The following is a 17,479-nucleotide window of genomic DNA, read 5'->3' as shown; positions in this document are numbered from 1 at the left end:
TCCCTTTAAAATCCTGTCTACCTCCTTATGTTGCGGTATCATCACAGCATTTGTCCTTCAGAGTCATAAGAATGGTCATACTGGGTCAGACCAATGCAGTGCAGACCAGTGCAGTAATCCTGTTGGACAGTGGCCAGTGTCAGATGCATCAAAGGGAATAAATAGAACAAGGCAATCTTGAGTGATTCCTCCCCTGTTGTCCAGTCCCAGCTTCTGGCATTTGGAGATTTACGGACACCTAGAGCAGTGATTTTCAAAGTTCAAGCACGTAGGGCACTGGGCTGCCTTTGTCACACCCAGGGATTCTAGCGGCTCTGGTCAGCCTTGCAGACCTGCCATTAAAAGTCCTGTCAGTGGTGTTGCCCAGGTAAGGCAGGCTAATGCCTACCTGTTCCGACACCGCATTATGCCCTGGAAGCGGCCAGCAGCAGGTCCAATGTCTAGGCAGTGGGGCCACAGGGCTCCACACACTGCCCCCACCCCAAGCACTGGTTCCGCACTGGGAACTGGCCAGTGGGAGCTGGGGCAAGCGGTGCCTGCGGATGAGAGCCGCGTGTGCGCGCCTCCGCCTATGAGCTGGACCTGCTGCTGGCCGCTTCTGGGTCACAGCGCAGTCTGCGGTGCCAGGACAGGCAGGAAGCTGCCTTAGAACCCCCACTGCACTGCTGACTGGGAGTTGCCAGAGATAAGTCCACGCCCTAATTCCCTGTCCCAGCCTTGAGCCCCTCCTGTGCCCCACCCCAGAGCCCTGACCCCCTCCATCACCCCTGCCCCAGCCCTGAGCCCTCCCAAACCCAGAGCCCCTCCTTCACCTCGAGCCCCTCCTCCCCAGCTCAATTGGGTTGTGGGCATCAACAATTTTATTCAACTGGGTCCCCAGAAAAGAAGTTGGAAAACCACTGACCTAGAGGATGGGGTAGTGTCTAATGTCATTCAGAGCTTGCTGCTGGAGATGTTAGCAAATTCAGATGCACTCCACACTCTCACATTACTGCAACACACTCCTGTTTTTGAGACCTCAGTCTCTTGCTGTATGAGAGGATGGAGGGTAAAAATTCCAAGAGCACTTAAAGCCCTATTGCAAGTGAGTGGGCACTTAAGAACCCAAGTGCTTGAGTCACTTTTGAAAATGACAACGAGGGCTTGTGGATATGCAGAGTTGCTGCACAGCAAGGCAGGGCGTGAATATATAGTGCGCTAGTCTGCTGTTTATTAATTCTTTTTGTATGGATCCTGCTATCATGCACTAAAAGTTCCGTAGTGTGCTTACTTGAGAGAGTACTAAGTCTGTGTGGACAAGCTTAGGCACTGTAAAGGGGTTTGCTCACTGCAAAAGCACTTCCTTGTGGTCAAGTGTAGTGCAGCAACTGTTTCCTCCTACGGTACCACCTGCTGAGGTTGCTCTGTTGCTGCTGTTGTCTCTCTTCTTGCAGCTTGGCCCTCTAGCCAGGTCAGGCTTTAGTCCACCACTTCCAGGGTAACCATCTCCAGCCTAGCTATGGTCTAGTGACCTTACAGCAGGTCTTCTGTCTGTTTCTGGGCTCCATGGTTCTTACGTCCCTTATCTCTGGGGGTTTCACACTACCTTCCTTGGTGTCTGGTAGGGAAGTGCAGGCCCTCTCTCTGTTCTTGGTTGTAGTCCAGGGACCCAGTAGCTGGCAGCCAAGGTCTATTCCCTCAGATTCCTTGCTGCCTCCCTGGCCTGCTTTCTGGGGGATAGAAATGGCAGGGAGTGACTGCAGACTCTATCCCTGCAGCCCATTTTCTGCTACAAACTTCCTGGCTTTCTGTCTCTCCCAGGTGCTGCCATGTATATTAGTGGCCTTTCTGGCTCACATTAACCCCTTCAGGGTGTGTGGGGGTACACTCCTCCAACACAGGTACTTAAAAAATGTCCAGTAAGGTTTTCAGTTCATTTCTATGTTAATGAATGAGCTATAAGCCAAACCATAGAGCAGCTGTCTAAAGTCACGTTTTTCCTTTGCTGTACAACTGTGTGAAATGTTTGAATGATAGTTGGTTCCATTTTCTGACTTTTTAAAAAAAATTTAAATTCTGTTGCTTAGCACACCTACCAAAGGTATAGAGAACAAAGCATTTGATCGTAACACAGAATCTCTCTTCGAAGAGCTGTCTTCTGCTGGCTCTGGCCTAATTGGAGATGTGGATGAAGGAGCAGATTTATTGGGTAAGACAAGTTAGCTGAAGAAATTATTATACTAGTGTATTTATAGCCTATTTCTGGTAATTGCAGCTCCCTTTAAATATATTTCCTGAAATATACACCAAGATTCATTATATTAAGCTCCTATTTCAGTGGCCTTGAAAGGGTTCAGTTAAGTTAGTAGAATAAATGTGTGTGCTACTTCATGGTTAGGTTTTTTCAGTGTGAAATTTCTTCTTGTTCAAGTGACCTTTGTCAGTATCAAGAAAGGAACAAGAACACTGGAATCGGTCTGTCCACGTTTTGTGAAACCTCTACTTCCCTATTCAGCTTCTGCTGTGATGCCTACATTTTTTGTGGATTAATTTGGGTATTATTCAGTGGAGACAAATTTATTTTCATTGAGGTCTTGAGTCAAGATTACAAATGCAGTAGTAAACTTGGTGACTGTTCAAACTCTGATTCACTTCAGTTAGGATAATTCTTCTAGTTGCTGCTGCCTGAAGCTGAACAAGGCTCCATTTTCTTGTACTGATAAATGAAACCATCTCACAGTTCAGTGTGAATTTTCTGAGGTATAGCACACTTCTTTAAAATTGAGCCTTTCATCAATTCTTTAAAGTGCTTGGTATTTGAATTGCTCTGTATATGGTATGACACAGGAACAGGATATGTTTCTTATCAAGCAGTTTTTTCTTCGTTTTGGACAATCAAATTAACATTGCTTAAAACCTTTTGGGTAACAAATTGGGCCTCACCGTGCTTTTTATATTGCTCATATTTGGAATTTTGCCTATGAGGGAGATTGTATATTGCTGTTACATTGTTAAATCAATTGGTGGTGTTTGAGAACCAAACAATTTAGAAATTCTTTAGCATCCCCGAGTGTTTAACAAAAAGCAACAACTCAGTAATATCTGTGCCATGAAATTTTTTCTGTGGTAAAACAACTGAGCCATATTTCAGCATCCATGCTTTATTTTATTGAATAGATGGCAGTAGACATTAGAGAACATATTTTAGGGCTTGTCTTAACTACCATGCTAAATCGGTACTGCTGCAGTGCGTCTGGTGAAGACACATTATGAGGACGGGAGAGTGCTCACTTGTCAACGTCATTAATCCTGATCGACAAGAGGCGGAAGCTATGTCAGTGGTGGAAGGTCTCCTGCCGACGTAGCGTGGTGTAGAGACTGTTTTAAGTCTATATGTTACATCACTCATACCCCTGAGCAACATACATTACATCGATTTAAGCAGTAGTGTAGACAAGCCCTTAGGAGCAGCTGATTTTTGAGTCTGAAAATGGGCTGTGTAGAAAGCATAAATAGCAGTTTGACTCTCAAACGTCTTCTCTAAGGAGGTGTGGTGTAGAATTGGCAGGGACCAAACATGTATTTTTGAATAGTGTATTTCTAGTGATTCACATTGTGTACTTTCCTGAGTATTTCTTGTTTAGTGGGGAAAACTGGATAGAGAGTTGCACTGGAACTGATTTTATTTTGAATAGGCAGCAACAATGCAATGTACCTATTCTTAGCTGCCATTGTCCCTATTCTGGAAAGACCACCACTAGGGGAGAAAATAGTTCTGTTCTTTTCCTCATACTCTGGACTTCCTTGCTGAGACCACAAGCAATGATGGTAACTGTTGTGTTTTTTAATGTGGTCATCTCCTCCTAGTTTTGGTAGGCATCCATAACTCAATTTACATGTCCTCATACAGTGGTGGTTTTTAGTTGCTACTGACATTCTGCATTCAAAAATGGGTTCTTGAGATGAAGTTTCATAGCCTATTAGCAGCAACTTTTAGTGCCTACTCCTACACAGTAGATTTTACAAAATAGTTATTTAAATCTATAAGACTTTTCCCCATATTGGGCACCCCATTCTCCTTGGGCAAAAATGAACACCCTTTTTTAGTCTTCCCATTATTTAAGCAAAGTTTTATTTTGTTACTTATATTTAGAGAACAATTCTTTTACTAAGTCTGTTCCTATAATATATGTAATTAATTAGGTTTCTCATGTTATGTGGAAATGTGTTGACCTACTAACTTTGATATGATCATATTGATTGTTTCATTTATGTAGTATTACAGCACATGGATATTTGTCTCAGAATCATACATTTTCCTAACGTGCATCACACACAAGCCATATCTATTTACAGTGTATTGTGTGCTTTTAGTGGATTATTCCATTCTAAATTCATGTTAGCATTGAGTTTCTAGTTCTATAAAACCTAGTTAATTGGGATTCTCTAATGTGTTTTCTCTTGGGCTGCATACCCAGGGGAATATTCTGGTGTGTATGCTTTTAAATACTTTGAAAACTATTGCTTCTACAGTTAGGCGTTCTTGGCTACTGCTTTCATATACTACATTATCTGCATTGTTTCTGCTTAGAAACATTTTTTTGCCCTTGTGTCGTTTTGGCTTTCCAGCTGTTTTATCCACTTTTTTGACAATGTAGGGATCCCAACAGTTATTTGCATTTTGTGCAGATCTTTCTAGGTACACTTGTAAAATAGCTTTTCATATATAATTCAGTTTATTTTAAAAAAAAAAAAAAAAAAAGCAAAGCTGTTCTAACAAGCAAAGCCTCCTGATGATTGCAAACCTCTATTTCTATAGCTGTTATACCTTAACAATATACAAGTTTTTTTTTAACTTACTACTTTCAATCTAAAGTCCAGTGAGCTCTATAAGAGACCTAGTGTTTCTCTTTTAGGGGAATATGATTCAGTAATCATACACAAGATTAAATAAATTTCAACTTGCATGCCTATTTTAACTGTTACTTTTTACTATTAAGATTTGTTCATTTTTAATTTTTTTTCCTTTCCAAATATTTTGGAAGATATTACTATGCTTAGGGAACTTGTTAAAACCAGACGTGCACCCTGTTCTTACAATGAGGGTAATTCTTTAAGATTTTTTTATTTTGCTGTGTAATGCTAACCTCTGATTGGCATAATTGCTCCTTTTATCAGTGTGTACATAATGCTGGGCTTGGTTGTCTTGAAAATAATCTGCTGAACAAGACTTACAACTATTATTGCTGTTTCATTATACATTTTAAAAACGAAATCAGTACTTAATTCTATAGTAGATTCTACTTAAAATATTCTTTAAGCATGCAGACATTAATGTATAGGAACTTCCTAGAAATATGAATGAACCTTATGGATGCATAAAACAATTGAAAGCATTTCAACTCAAAACTTGGAATTTTTTTCAGAATCAAATATTTAATCGAAATGGTTTAGCACTTTTTCCAAGTACACCTCTACCTGATATAACGCTGTCCTCGGGAGCCCAAAAATCTTACCGCATTATAGGTGAAACCGTGTTATATCAAACTTGCTTTGCTCTGCCGGAGTGCGCAGCCCTGCCCCCCTGGAGCACTGCTTTACTGCATTATATCCGAATTCGTCTTGTATCGGGTCACGTCATATCAGGGCAGAGGTGTACCATGCTTCTAAATCATGCTACAGAAGTGAAGATTACCTTTTAATCCATTGTAAAGCTTTGTTTATGCCTGGCTAACTCATTTGGTGATACTCATTTTACTGTCTGTCTTGCATATCAATCTGCTTCAAATCATGGAACATGTCATTTCATATTTTCAGTGCTGGCTTTTCTTTAATTCACTCTGACAGCTTACAAATCTCTTGATTTGTTGTTGCTTTTCGCTCATACTACTTCTTACATTAAATGTTTCTTGTTCTTGTTTTTGCTGTACATGGAATGCATGGGCTTTAAAGACCGTAATTTCTTTGGTAAGGTACCATTTGCTTTGGGGAGATCTTCAAGGCTTTCACACTTTCTCTGAGCTTTCTTGTTCAGCATGTCCTGTGTGTATTAAAAATGGCATATTTTGAACATAAAATATACTCTATAACCTCTTTTGTAGAATGCTTCATTGAATTTGCGCATTGTAAATGGTTAATTTTTTATCCATTAAGGATATAGATGTTCTATTTGACCTAGAAGTACTTTAACCATTCCCTAAAGCTTACAGTTCATATGGGGGTGGGGGGAAACAGCAGAGAGACTTCGTTGGTCGTTAGCTAGGAGTGTCTTCAGGCATCACCTGGAGAAGGATGAAAGCAAAGATAAGCAGAGAAGGAAGGGAGAGAAAGCTTTAGATATTTGCTCAGTGAGAGTATTTACATTGCTTCTGTGAGGTGCTTCTCTATTCATCTTGTTAGGCAGATGAAGACACAATGTAGATTTAACCATATTTAAATAAAATATTTTATTTGATTTCTCTGTTGTAAAAATATTCTTTCTTTTTTTCTGAAATTCATTCTCTTACTCTCCATTGGAAAGGAATGGGCCGTGAAGTTGAAAATCTTATTCTGGAGAACACCCAGCTATTGGAGACCAAGTAAGTGTCAAACTTTAGCTTTTAATTAGAGAGTATTTCCTGCCTACTCCCTCTGCTCTCACTCTTTATCATTTTCCACAATGGACCGTGCCATCTGGCATCACTGAAAAATGGTGACATTTTTACTTTAGCATTAAATGGTATGTATTAGTATTCAGAGCTGCCCACAATTATGTGTACTATGTCTGGCTTTTTGAACGAAGCACAGTGTATTTGATTTTGTCTAAAATGTCACTTCAATCTACCAGTTATACTTTTTCTTGGTAGACTTGAATTGCACTCTGCCAGCGTCCTTCATTCTTGTTAGTATGCAGAGTATTAAAATGATACAAAACTTTAAAGAGTAAGAAATCTTGTCATTTTCAGTGATCTACTAGCTTCCAAGAGCAAAACAAGAACAGTGCCAACTTTTTAATCCCTGAAAACCGAACATCCCTGCCCCCCGAGGCACCTCCTCCCACCAGTCACTTACTCACTCTCCATCCCCATCCCTGTTGTTTGCTCCCCCATCCCTTGGGACTCTCTTGCCACCTACAGAGCTGGGTTGGGAGGAGCTGACATGGAGCCTTCCTGCCTGTCCAATCAGGGCGCGCCAGGGCACAGCAGGGGTATGGAGGGGGGTGGGGGAGCGAGGGGCTGGGAAGGGGAAATTGGGGCACAGCAGGGCAGGGGAACAGGTTACCCCTGCCCTCCACGCATAGTGCTGGGACCTACTTTGCAGTCCAGTCCGTCAGGCTGGGGGGCGGGAAGAGCAGCAGCTGCTAAGCAGAGCCACTCTTCTGGGCTCCAGGAGCAGCTGCTGCTCTTCCCGCCCCCGGTGGCAGAGGCCAGTTACTACCAGTTTCCAGTCGAAAATCGAACGTCTGGCAACCCTACTTTGTAGGTTTTTTTGGCAGAGTATATGTAGCTTTGCTGATCTTTCTTTTAGGAATTTTCAGGGCTAAGATGTCCAGTGTAAATAAAGGTGTTTTTTATATATTTTAGCCCTAGGAACCTGGCCAGTCTGTTTTCTAGTACAATAGCAGCACCCAATAACTTCTGTTATATACATGTCTGTAGTATACAATACTACCATTTGGCCACTGTAATTTCCATTACAAGCATGACTGTAGTCAAGTATTTTTATTTTCCTGCCTGTTTTGACAAGCTATTGAAAATGTATTCCAGTTTGGAATTGAAACTAACTATTGGAATTTATTCGCTATGTAGATTACTTGAATTTGAACTTTAATTTCATTTGGATATTTTTATTTCCAGGTTTTTAGCAGCTTTAGAGAGAAGGTGGTGACACTTGAAGTCACCTGTTTATAACACAGTGGTGGTGGTGCGTGTTTTTTTTAGCTTTGTTTTAGAAAGTGCCAACTTCTAGTTGTTGCATACAACACTCTATATTTATTTGGAGGTTTCCAAGTATAGGGATTAAATTATGCTAGTGTTACAAAGCTATGTGCTGTTAGGTTTCAGTGGAGTTGTTATAAAAATGTATTCCAAATGTTTGTTGCATAGAAATGCGCTGAATGTGGTAAAGAATGATTTGATAGCAAAAGTGGATGAACTGACCTGTGAGAAGGATGTACTGCATGGAGAACTAGAAGCTGTAAAACAAGCCAAGCAGAAGCTTGAAGAGAAGAACAAGGAATTAGAAGAAGAGCTTAGAAAGTAAGAGTTGTCCTCATGAAAATTTAAAAACATCTGCTAAAGATTCTCTTAGTTACCTCATCTTTTTTCTTTAGAGCTCGTGCAGAAGCAGAGGAAGCAAGACAAAAAGCGAAAGAGGATGATGATGTAGGTATATATTTAACAAAGTTTGTGTCATGCCCTTTTCTAATATTCCATCATATTAGTTTAATTCTATGAAACTTGCATGGCTTAATCAAGATATAAACTATTTTCCATGTGGGAAAGAGATGAAAAGTTAAGGGAAACAAAATGTCAGTTTATTTAGACTAACCTGCTCTAATTCTTTCCTGCATCCTGTTCCCTGTAGTGAACTGGTTTTGACTTAGTTTCCACTGGCTATTTATCGATTTCTGGGTGGAGTTCAAGGTGTTGTCTTAGGCCTACAGAGCCCAAACAGTTTGAATCCTGGCTACCCAACTCTTGCCTTGTCCAGTTCAGTGGCATTTGTAGTCATCCAAGGCACTTGAGCTAATTACCCTGTTTTCTAAGCAGAATGGTGGTGGCTGACTTCATGCCCCTGATACTCCTTTGTAGTACTATAAGCTTGCTTTCTGTACTTGCAGAGTGATGTTCCCACTGCTCAGAGAAAACGTTTTACACGTGTTGAAATGGCCCGTGTCCTGATGGAAAGAAATCAATATAAAGAGCGGCTGATGGAGCTTCAGGAAGCTGTGCGATGGACTGAAATGATAAGGTAAATGACATGAGATCCTTTGATATTCCTTTCGTGGTGTTAACAGATTGGTTTCTGGGGAGCAGCATGGTTTAGAAGATAGGACACTGGTCAGTAACCAGGAGACCTAGATTCTGTTACCAGATTTGCCACTGACCTCTGGTGACCTTGGGCAAGTCACTTCCCCTCTCTGGGCCTCTGTTTACCCATTTGCCATTTCTTATCAAAATATCCCATAAAGTTTTAAGCAAGTATGAAACACACACCATTGAAGCCGAAGGGAGTCCTCTGAGCTTGTAATGTTAAGTGCATCATAAGTCTTTTCAGCCTTAAGTTTTTTGGGCAGGAAGAATTCTTACTGTTTGTACTCAAGTCATCTAAGACAGTCATACAAACAATAAAATAAAATTGGTCTGTGGCCCAGATGTGATCATTAAATCAGAATTGGTTGGTCAGCTCAAGTAAAAAGTAATTATTATAACTTTTTGAAAAGGTGCAAGAATTGTCAAATTTAAGAAATAAAGATTGGAAATAGAACAGTCCTAATCAATTACTGTGTCCTGAATTTCAGAGAAATTACACAGCATTCCTTCTGGATAGTTTTTTTTTCTTGTACCACTTCTTACAACACTCCCATAGATCATCCAATAGTTAATACCACCATATATTGCCATCTAGTGGTCAGGTGTAATGATTACCTCTAACATGTACTTTTTCGTTACAGTATTTTAACAGAGGGCATATCTACACTACTGATTTAAGTCAACCTGTGTTAGATCGACATACAGCTACCGCAGTAATTACTGTGGTGGCTGATGTGCACACTACCCTCCTTCTGTTGGTGGTGTGCATCCTCACTAGGAGCATTTGCACTGACTGAAGGGGGCGGGAGGCAGTCATGGGAGCCCAGCTATCCTTCCCACCTCCTTTCCCTGGCTCTTGCCTCCCCACTTGGAGTGGGGGCCAGCCACCCGGATTTCTTGGCTCCCTGAGTGGAGAGCTTCCAGGCAGCAGCCTGGCAGGGAATCAGGGCAGGTGCAGTGTAGCTGGGAGCCAGCTCTAGCTGCCCGGCTTTCTGGTCAGTATCAGGACTCCAGGATGGAGCCTTGAAATGTACAAGACATTCAACAGCTGATGTAAGTAATGCAGTGTCTAGACAGACACTGTTGCCCTATATACAGCGACATAAGCCCAACACCTTTCATGGAGATAGTTATGTCTGTGTAGTAGGGGACTTACATCAGTGGGACAAGGCTGTAGTGTGTACACTGACATAATTAGATTGATGTAAGCTGCCGCACGTTGACCTAAGACCCTACTTAACTTGCAATATTGCAGAAATTGTAGATTCCACAATATTAGGCTTCCACTGTGATTTTGAGAGCAGGAGCCCCATAGTGTGTGGGACTGATGGTGGCAGCGCCACCCCAGGGCAGAGAGCTGGAGTCCCTGCTGTCAGCTCTGGGCAGCTGTTGTCAGCCCCGGGCCCCCACTCTCAGTCCAGGGTGGCTGACAGTGGAAAATTTGTGCAAAAATAATAAGACTTTATTCCTGCAAATAATAAAGTCCATTATTACTTCTCTGCAATTTTCCATGGCTTGATCGTAACTCCGCTGCAATTTTTCGAAAATCCTTCTGCAACTGAAGTAGGGCTTTAATTATAACACATTAGGTACGTTAGCCATTTTGACTCCAAAACTTCGTGGGAAAACAGCATTTTCTTAGGTAGAGATGGCTCATTTTTCCATGGTTACTCTCTGTAATGGAATTCTGCTCCCTCTCTCTCTCTCTCTCTCTCTCTCCCTCCTTCTCATACCAGTAGCTGGCTTGCTTCAGGAAAAAATCATTTTGTCTCTAGCTAATTCCTAAGCACTAAATTGGACTGTGACAGCTAAGTTAAAAACTAACTGCAAGGTTTTATTAAAAAGGTAGGGATTTAAAAGTGGAAATTTAAAATTAAAAAGCAAACTCAAGAAAAATCATTGCAGTGTTTAAAAAAAAACAAAAAAAACACCACCAAAAACAACAAGTTGTTGCATTTCACCTGGGTGCTTTCTTTATATTCGCTGTAAGCGCTTTGCCCCCAAAGTCTTGTCTCTTAAATATGTGCAGAGCACCCACTGCTCTTTTGAGCTCTCTGTATGTTCTCTCTCCATCACTTCCCTTCCCTCCCTTTGTTTCCTCACATCCACTGATATGTGCACAAAATTAATGTACGCACCTTTCTCTCAATTTCCTGTTAAGGAATCTCTTTTACAAGTTACAGTTGAACTCCGTTTATCTGATCTTGTTGGGACCGAGGCCAGATTGGATAATCAAAAATTTGGACAATCAGGAGAATGGGCAAAGAGCTTTCTATCCATTATTTTAAGATGTGGAGTTGTTTTTAAACTAGCTGGCCCCTCCTGGAAAAGCATTAAAAAATACCCCCCCCCCTTCTTATCTGCTTCACAGAATATACAGATCCCTAGTTCTTGCAAACAATATTTTGTTCTTGTATTAACAAGAAAACAGATGAGTTTTTTAACAATCTGTACATGTATTGATCATTTTTACACTTTTTACTCTTTTTATAATCATGAACATTATAATGTTTCTCAACCTTTTTGTTGCAGTTGTCCCGGACGCCACGCCACAGTGGTCCCACAAAACTAAATTGCATGCTTCAGCCCCCACAGTAGGGCATGTGTTATCAGTCCTGGGCAGTGGGGCTGAAGGGTCAGTTTCCCAGATTGCTGTGTGCGCGCTTGTGGTTTGCTTAATACAGGAAGGTGGATAATGGAGGTTTGGATAAATGAGTTCTACTCTAATTGATAAAGTACAGTGTTCTATATTGATTTCTGGTGCTGAAAGTGAACACTAAGTATTGATCTTCTTTAAAGATGATTTGAGAATTATCATCCCAAAATCTTTAAAAGTAGTAGTTTTTTGAGAGAAAAAAAAAGCCCAAACCTGAAAGTTTCCCTTTGCAAAAGGTTGGAGCAGTATCCACTGCTGTAACGCACATAACAGAATAACGCTATTAATAAAACGGGTATCTAAGACTAGGGAAGTAAGAATGGAGGGTGCTTTACTAACTTACTGGAAGGAGAGCACTCTTCAATTGCAGCTGAGTTTAAATGTTAAAACTAGTCTTTGACTTGAAGAGACATGTATGCAGGTATTGACACCTTCAACTTCTGTCTCCATGGCTCAAGGCAGCGCCTTATACTTAAATACCCAAAGTTGTGTGTGTTCCCGTACACCTTACCTTTGGTGGTATTGCTTATTTAGTAAACTTAGTATTCCTTTTTCTTTAGAGCATCAAGAGAAAATCCAGCCATGCAAGAAAAGAAGAGATCAAGCATTTGGCAGTTGTAAGTACTGAAATACAGGCAGATGCTGCGAAAAACCCCAAGTAGTTGGTATTAATGTGTTCTGTATATCAGTTAATTATTTTGTTTTTGGGATGAAGATGTTTCAGGTGCTTTTCTTTCTGATACCTAGCATGCTAACTTGGGACGGCTGTTCTCAAAGACAAAATGTGTCATAACCTGTATCCTATAGTGAATGGTTGTGCGTTTACTAGAGTTAGATGCTAATGTGCTTCAAAGTAATTGTACAGTATTTATCAGAAGATGAAGCAGGTTTTGAATACACTGATCCTGAGCATTTTTGTAACTTTCTTTGATGAAACTTTTTTGAATATTTGTGGTTTGCATATAATTTCAACACTTTTATTTCCCCCCTGAAATAATGTTTACTAATTGTCAATTCTTTAAATAAAGTAAATGTCAAAACTAAAAAAGGGAGATAAATTTACGGAGATTTCAACATTTAAAAAAAAAATTTTTTTTGTGTGAATGGCTTAACTGGTAATAGTTCACCTCTGGTCTGGAAGGTTTGTAGGTTCACTGGGCTTAGAGGGTTTATGTGAATAGAAGGTTGTGGATCCACCAGGATTTGGGCTTACCTGCAGTTCCTCACGATGGAGCTAATGCACTCTTTAAGACTTCTCTTCAACTAAGAACATATGCTACCTTTTGCCCATTTTGTGGTGGATGTTCAAGTGAAACTTAAGATCCAGTCTTCCTTTAAAGGAAGAGGATGGGATAATACCAATGTTTCAATGAACGTGCCTTCTCTTAACACAGGTTCACGTTATGGCTGTGTGTAAGGTATTGCTAAAGCACATAATAGCTGCTGTTTGGTTCCACTCGCTTCCAGCCACTGTAATACATTGATTTGAGCAGTGTAGTGTGCACAATGCCCTATGTACAAAACAGGGTGACCAGATGTCCCAATATTATCGGCACTGTCCTGATATTAGGGGCTGTGTCTTATATGGGCAACCTATTGTCCCTTTTTCCCTCCTGGTCTTTATTTTTCACACTTATCTGGTCATCCTAGTAGAACAGGAGGTCAGTTTTGTTGGATGCATACAGACTTACCATGCTTCTTTTGTCCTTCAGTTTCAGCAGGCTGTTCAGTTCATCAAGCAATACTGCTAAGAAACCAGAACCACCTGTTAATCTTAAGTATAATGCTCCAACTTCACATATTACTCCATCAGTCAAGAAAAGAAGCAGCACTTTATCTCAGTTACCTAGTGACAAATCTAAAGCCTTTGACTTCCTCAGTGAAGAGTAAGATACATTTTTATTTTCTCATTGTAACTTATACTATTTAACTAATTTGTTCATTAATAATAGATCTTTAACTATATATTATAGTTTATCAAGTGACCATAAAGCAGACAGGAAAAAAATCAATAGTATTACTTGCCGTTGACTGTTCACATTATGTCAAATTATTTTTCTTAGAGTGAACATGTTAAAGAAGATACTCATGAAATCAGGATTATGAAAATTGTAATGTGTAGAGTGATGGCTGCATGTAAGAGATGGCATGGGTGACATTGGTATTTTCAAGTGTTGTTCCCTCAAAAAATTACCTCTAGGCACTGGAGAAATAGTTAGCACTCAGAAGAATGTTTTAAGTACAGCAGAACCTCCAATTTATGAACCCCAGAGTTAAAAACTAACTTACCTCATATGACATACCAACCACATACCTCATTTGAAACTGTAGATATGCAATCAGGCAGCAGCAGAGACCAAAAAAGCAAATAAAGTACAGTACTGTTAATTGTAAACTACTAAAAGGAATAGTTAAAAAAAAATTGACATAAGGAAACTATTTCTGTGCTTTCATTTAAATTAAGATGGTTAAAAGCAGCGTTTTTTTCTGCATAGTAATGTTTCAAAGCTGTATTAAATCAATGTTTAGTTGTAAACCTGTGAAAAAACCATAACGTTTTATTCAGTTATGAACATTGCAGAGTTACGAACAACCTCCATTCCTGAGGTATTTGTAATTCTGAGGTTCTACTATGAGCATCATGACTTTCAACAAAATAACACTGTTCCAACATTGTTTTTATAATTAATAATATATCTCTACACAAGAAATATTTCATAATTAAGGATTATATAATTGTGCTAATAAAAACATCAGTGTATTTCATAGTTAGTCTTTCTACTGTAAATTTACAATCTTAGATAACTGAAAATATAAACAAAGCAGTTATATAGTACAGTTTCAGAGACTTGTTTATATAGCTGATGTCATCTGGTAATATCCATTCATAAGGAGGTTTTGAGATAAACAAAGCATGTAAAATATTTGATGAACCTAGGAAATTTAAAAAAATCTCTGCATTGTTTAAAAAAATATCAAATTTTAGCACCCATTACAGTATGTATAGTGATCATAACTAGCACAATAATAAAACAGTCAAAATTAGAGATCATAACAAGAACCTATATTAGTGTTTATATAATTTATGCCAGTAAAGCTTTAATTTTTCATCATATGAAATTATTTAAGTGTTGGTATGAATTTTGTGTAGAACAATTTTGTTCCAGAAGCTGGGAATGAGCGACAGGGGATTGATCACTTGATGATTGCCTATTCGTTCCCTCTGGGGCACCTGGCATTGGCCACTGTCAGAAGACAGGATACTGGGCTTGATGAACCTTTGATCTGACTAGTATGGCTGTTATTATGGTCACCCTTGCCCTATCTGGATGCATCTTGCATGTCACAGGGACACTGTCAAGTTGGCCTGTTGCACATCTTCTTTTGCTTTCATTTTTAGTACAAATTCTTTAGCTTCCTTCTCCAAAGCTATATGGTAAAAGAACACTTAAGTTAAAAATAATATTTCCAGATGAAAATTTTGTATCTACTACTGTTTAACCTTCGTGGTTACTTTTCTTTAATTAAAAAAAAATTTTTTTAAATCCATGTACTTGGTGTATTTGACAGCATTGTGTGTGCAGTCACTTTCATTTGCCTTTCTTCAAGCTCTGCAGAAGGGTGATTACCAGTAAAAGCAATGGGAAAGCTAAAGCTCAGGAGGCAGATCACAGATGGAAAAATGGGGAGAGTCAGAAGAGTGGACCTGACTAGATGATGATGCTCTCAACTGCCAACAAAACCCTTCCAAATGTGAACAGAAAACCCAAAAAAAAACCCATACATTTTAAGGAGCTTGAAAAAAAAAAATAGTGATGTGCTGTTTCTGTGGTCTCTGCCAGATAACTGAATCCCCTGTCGTCGTCCTCAAATTGGCAATTCGAAGTTCACAGTAGTCTTTGAATACATTCCTTTTTAAGCTCAATGGGAGAAAGTAGAAATAGACTTAATTGTCTAGAGTCATAGAACTGTAGGGCTGGAAGGAAGCTCAGAGGTCATCTACTTCATACCCCTGCACTGAGACAGGTCTAAATAGAAGTATGCAATCCTTGGCTCAGACTAACAAATGTAGCATTTTTCTTTTACTGTAATAAATATCTCTGAAAATAGTTTGGATTATGTTTACCCTCAGTAGTTAGGGGGCAACTTCTGCTGTGGCATACCTACACATTAAAAGAACTTATTAGGAGAAAAGGAATGAATTTGGAAAAAAATATCCATTTTCCCTCTAGATCTGAAGCCAATTTAGCCTCACGCAGAGAACAGAAACGAGAACAATACCGCCAAGTGAAAGCACACGTTCAAAAGGAAGATGGTAGAGTGCAAGCTTTTGGCTGGAGTCTGCCTCAGAAGTACAAACAGGTATTGTGATTATGACTTCGTCTAGGGTATTTAACAATAACCATAAATAAGAGTTACTGGATAAAGTACTAAGGCTCCATAAAACTATGATGTTTGATGCTAATGAATTATAGCTAGTTGTCAGCTTTTTAATAAGTCTGCTTTCTGAATTAGTGCCTTGAGAAGGCAGCTTTAGTAGTCCTACTGAAGGACGAGGGCAAATATCTGTAGAAGAAAACTCACTTTTTTTTAATCTTTAGTAAGAGTGGAGCAGTAATTTGCAGGAAGGCTGGGGTCTTCAAGCTCAGTCCTTTTAAAGCGATTGTGATATCCACTCTTTAAAAAGGCACTGAAATGTTTTTGCTGTCATCTTTGTTTCCTTTGAGTGGTGCTGACCAAACTATGGGCCCTGAGGCATGGCAAAATATTGTTCTGTGTGTTTGACAAGATTCACAAACAATGATTTTTTTTTTTTAGGGGAAAGTATAATGTTTTTTCTCTTCAGGTAGCAAATGGTGGTCAGGGTGATAACAAGATGAAGAATTTGCCTGTGCCTGTCTATCTGAGACCCTTAGATGAAAAGGATACATCTATGAAGGTGGGATTTATAGAATTATGAAAATTAGAGGAGATAGTCCTTGATGGAGGACAATGAGACATTGAACTGGTAACTTACTTGAACTGAAACCTTAAAGTACTGAATGATTTTCTTATCCGTTTAGGAAATAAAGCGGGGCACCTGAAGCAAATGTGAGATACAGAATGCACACTGCAGCAGAATCACATTTATTCGAGTTTACATTCATGCTCTCTCTTAAAATTGCATTCTTAAGAATAATGGGTTCATTTTCTGTCTTCCATAAATTGTACTGCAAAAAGTTGTACTCAACTCCTCTGTTATAGCCTGCATAGCACTGTTATAGCCTATATAGTTCGTTCCTTTATTACTTTCTTAAGCCAAAAACCCCATGTGTTCTGCAAATGAAATGCTCAAATTCTTCTCTTTCCAGCTTTGGTGTGCTGTAGGAGTGAACTTATCAGGAGGGAAGACAAGAGATGGAGGCTCTGTGGTTGGTGCCAGCGTATTCTACAATGACGTAGGGGGTTCAGATGCAGATGGGAACAAGCACCAAACAGGATCTCAGAGTAGTTTAGATAGACTAGACCAGGAACTCAAGGTAAGATCAATTCTGTTCTATAATGGTGAATATTTAAACAACATTACCATAAACAATACTTCATTGGTAATCAGTTCTGTTAGTCAGCAATGGTTAAGCATGTTTTCTCCGGTAGAATTGAAATGATGATCAAGACAAAAAAAACCTGGTGCTTTGTATTGAATCCACTTTCTGAAATAAATATTCACGTTTTGTCTGATGTTTACAGGCTCTGAGATAAATCTAAATAGCTAAGTATTTTTGCACAATCTGTGTAGTTACTTGATCTAGATACCAGCATTGCCCACTTTCACAATTCTATCATGATTCCA

At 39.5% G+C, this 17,479-nt stretch overlaps 1 protein-coding gene across 15 annotated transcripts in view; it reads left to right on the top strand.

Annotated features, from left to right (window-relative positions):
• Nucleotides 1-17,479, top strand: part of SPAG9 (sperm associated antigen 9) — a 104,389-nt gene that overhangs the window by 60,971 nt on the left and 25,939 nt on the right. For 7 of the 15 annotated variants that reach the window (XM_030534500.1, XM_030534498.1, XM_030534502.1 and 4 more), the window contains 11 exons: nucleotides 2,067-2,188; nucleotides 5,025-5,084; nucleotides 6,500-6,557; nucleotides 8,064-8,216; nucleotides 8,291-8,342; nucleotides 8,801-8,931; nucleotides 12,210-12,266; nucleotides 13,362-13,535; nucleotides 15,882-16,011; nucleotides 16,496-16,588; nucleotides 17,001-17,168. In XM_030534500.1, the coding sequence (XP_030390360.1) occupies nucleotides 2,067-2,188; nucleotides 5,025-5,084; nucleotides 6,500-6,557; nucleotides 8,064-8,216; nucleotides 8,291-8,342; nucleotides 8,801-8,931; nucleotides 12,210-12,266; nucleotides 13,362-13,535; nucleotides 15,882-16,011; nucleotides 16,496-16,588; nucleotides 17,001-17,168 (1,198 nt within the window). Of the gene's footprint in view, nucleotides 1-2,066; nucleotides 2,189-4,457; nucleotides 4,470-5,024; nucleotides 5,085-6,499; nucleotides 6,558-8,063; nucleotides 8,217-8,290; nucleotides 8,343-8,800; nucleotides 8,932-12,209; nucleotides 12,267-13,361; nucleotides 13,536-15,881; nucleotides 16,012-16,495; nucleotides 16,589-17,000; nucleotides 17,169-17,479 lie in introns of all 15 variants that reach the window. The other 8 variants (XM_030534507.1, XM_030534506.1, XM_030534505.1 and 5 more) reach the window with 2 other exon arrangements.

This window comes from Gopherus evgoodei, chromosome 15, assembly GCF_007399415.2.
Source record: "Gopherus evgoodei ecotype Sinaloan lineage chromosome 15, rGopEvg1_v1.p, whole genome shotgun sequence".
Classification (NCBI taxonomy): domain Eukaryota; kingdom Metazoa; phylum Chordata; order Testudines; family Testudinidae; genus Gopherus; species Gopherus evgoodei.
The sequence above is the reverse complement of the archived record's forward strand: the minus strand, read 5'-3'. Positions and strand labels throughout refer to the sequence as shown.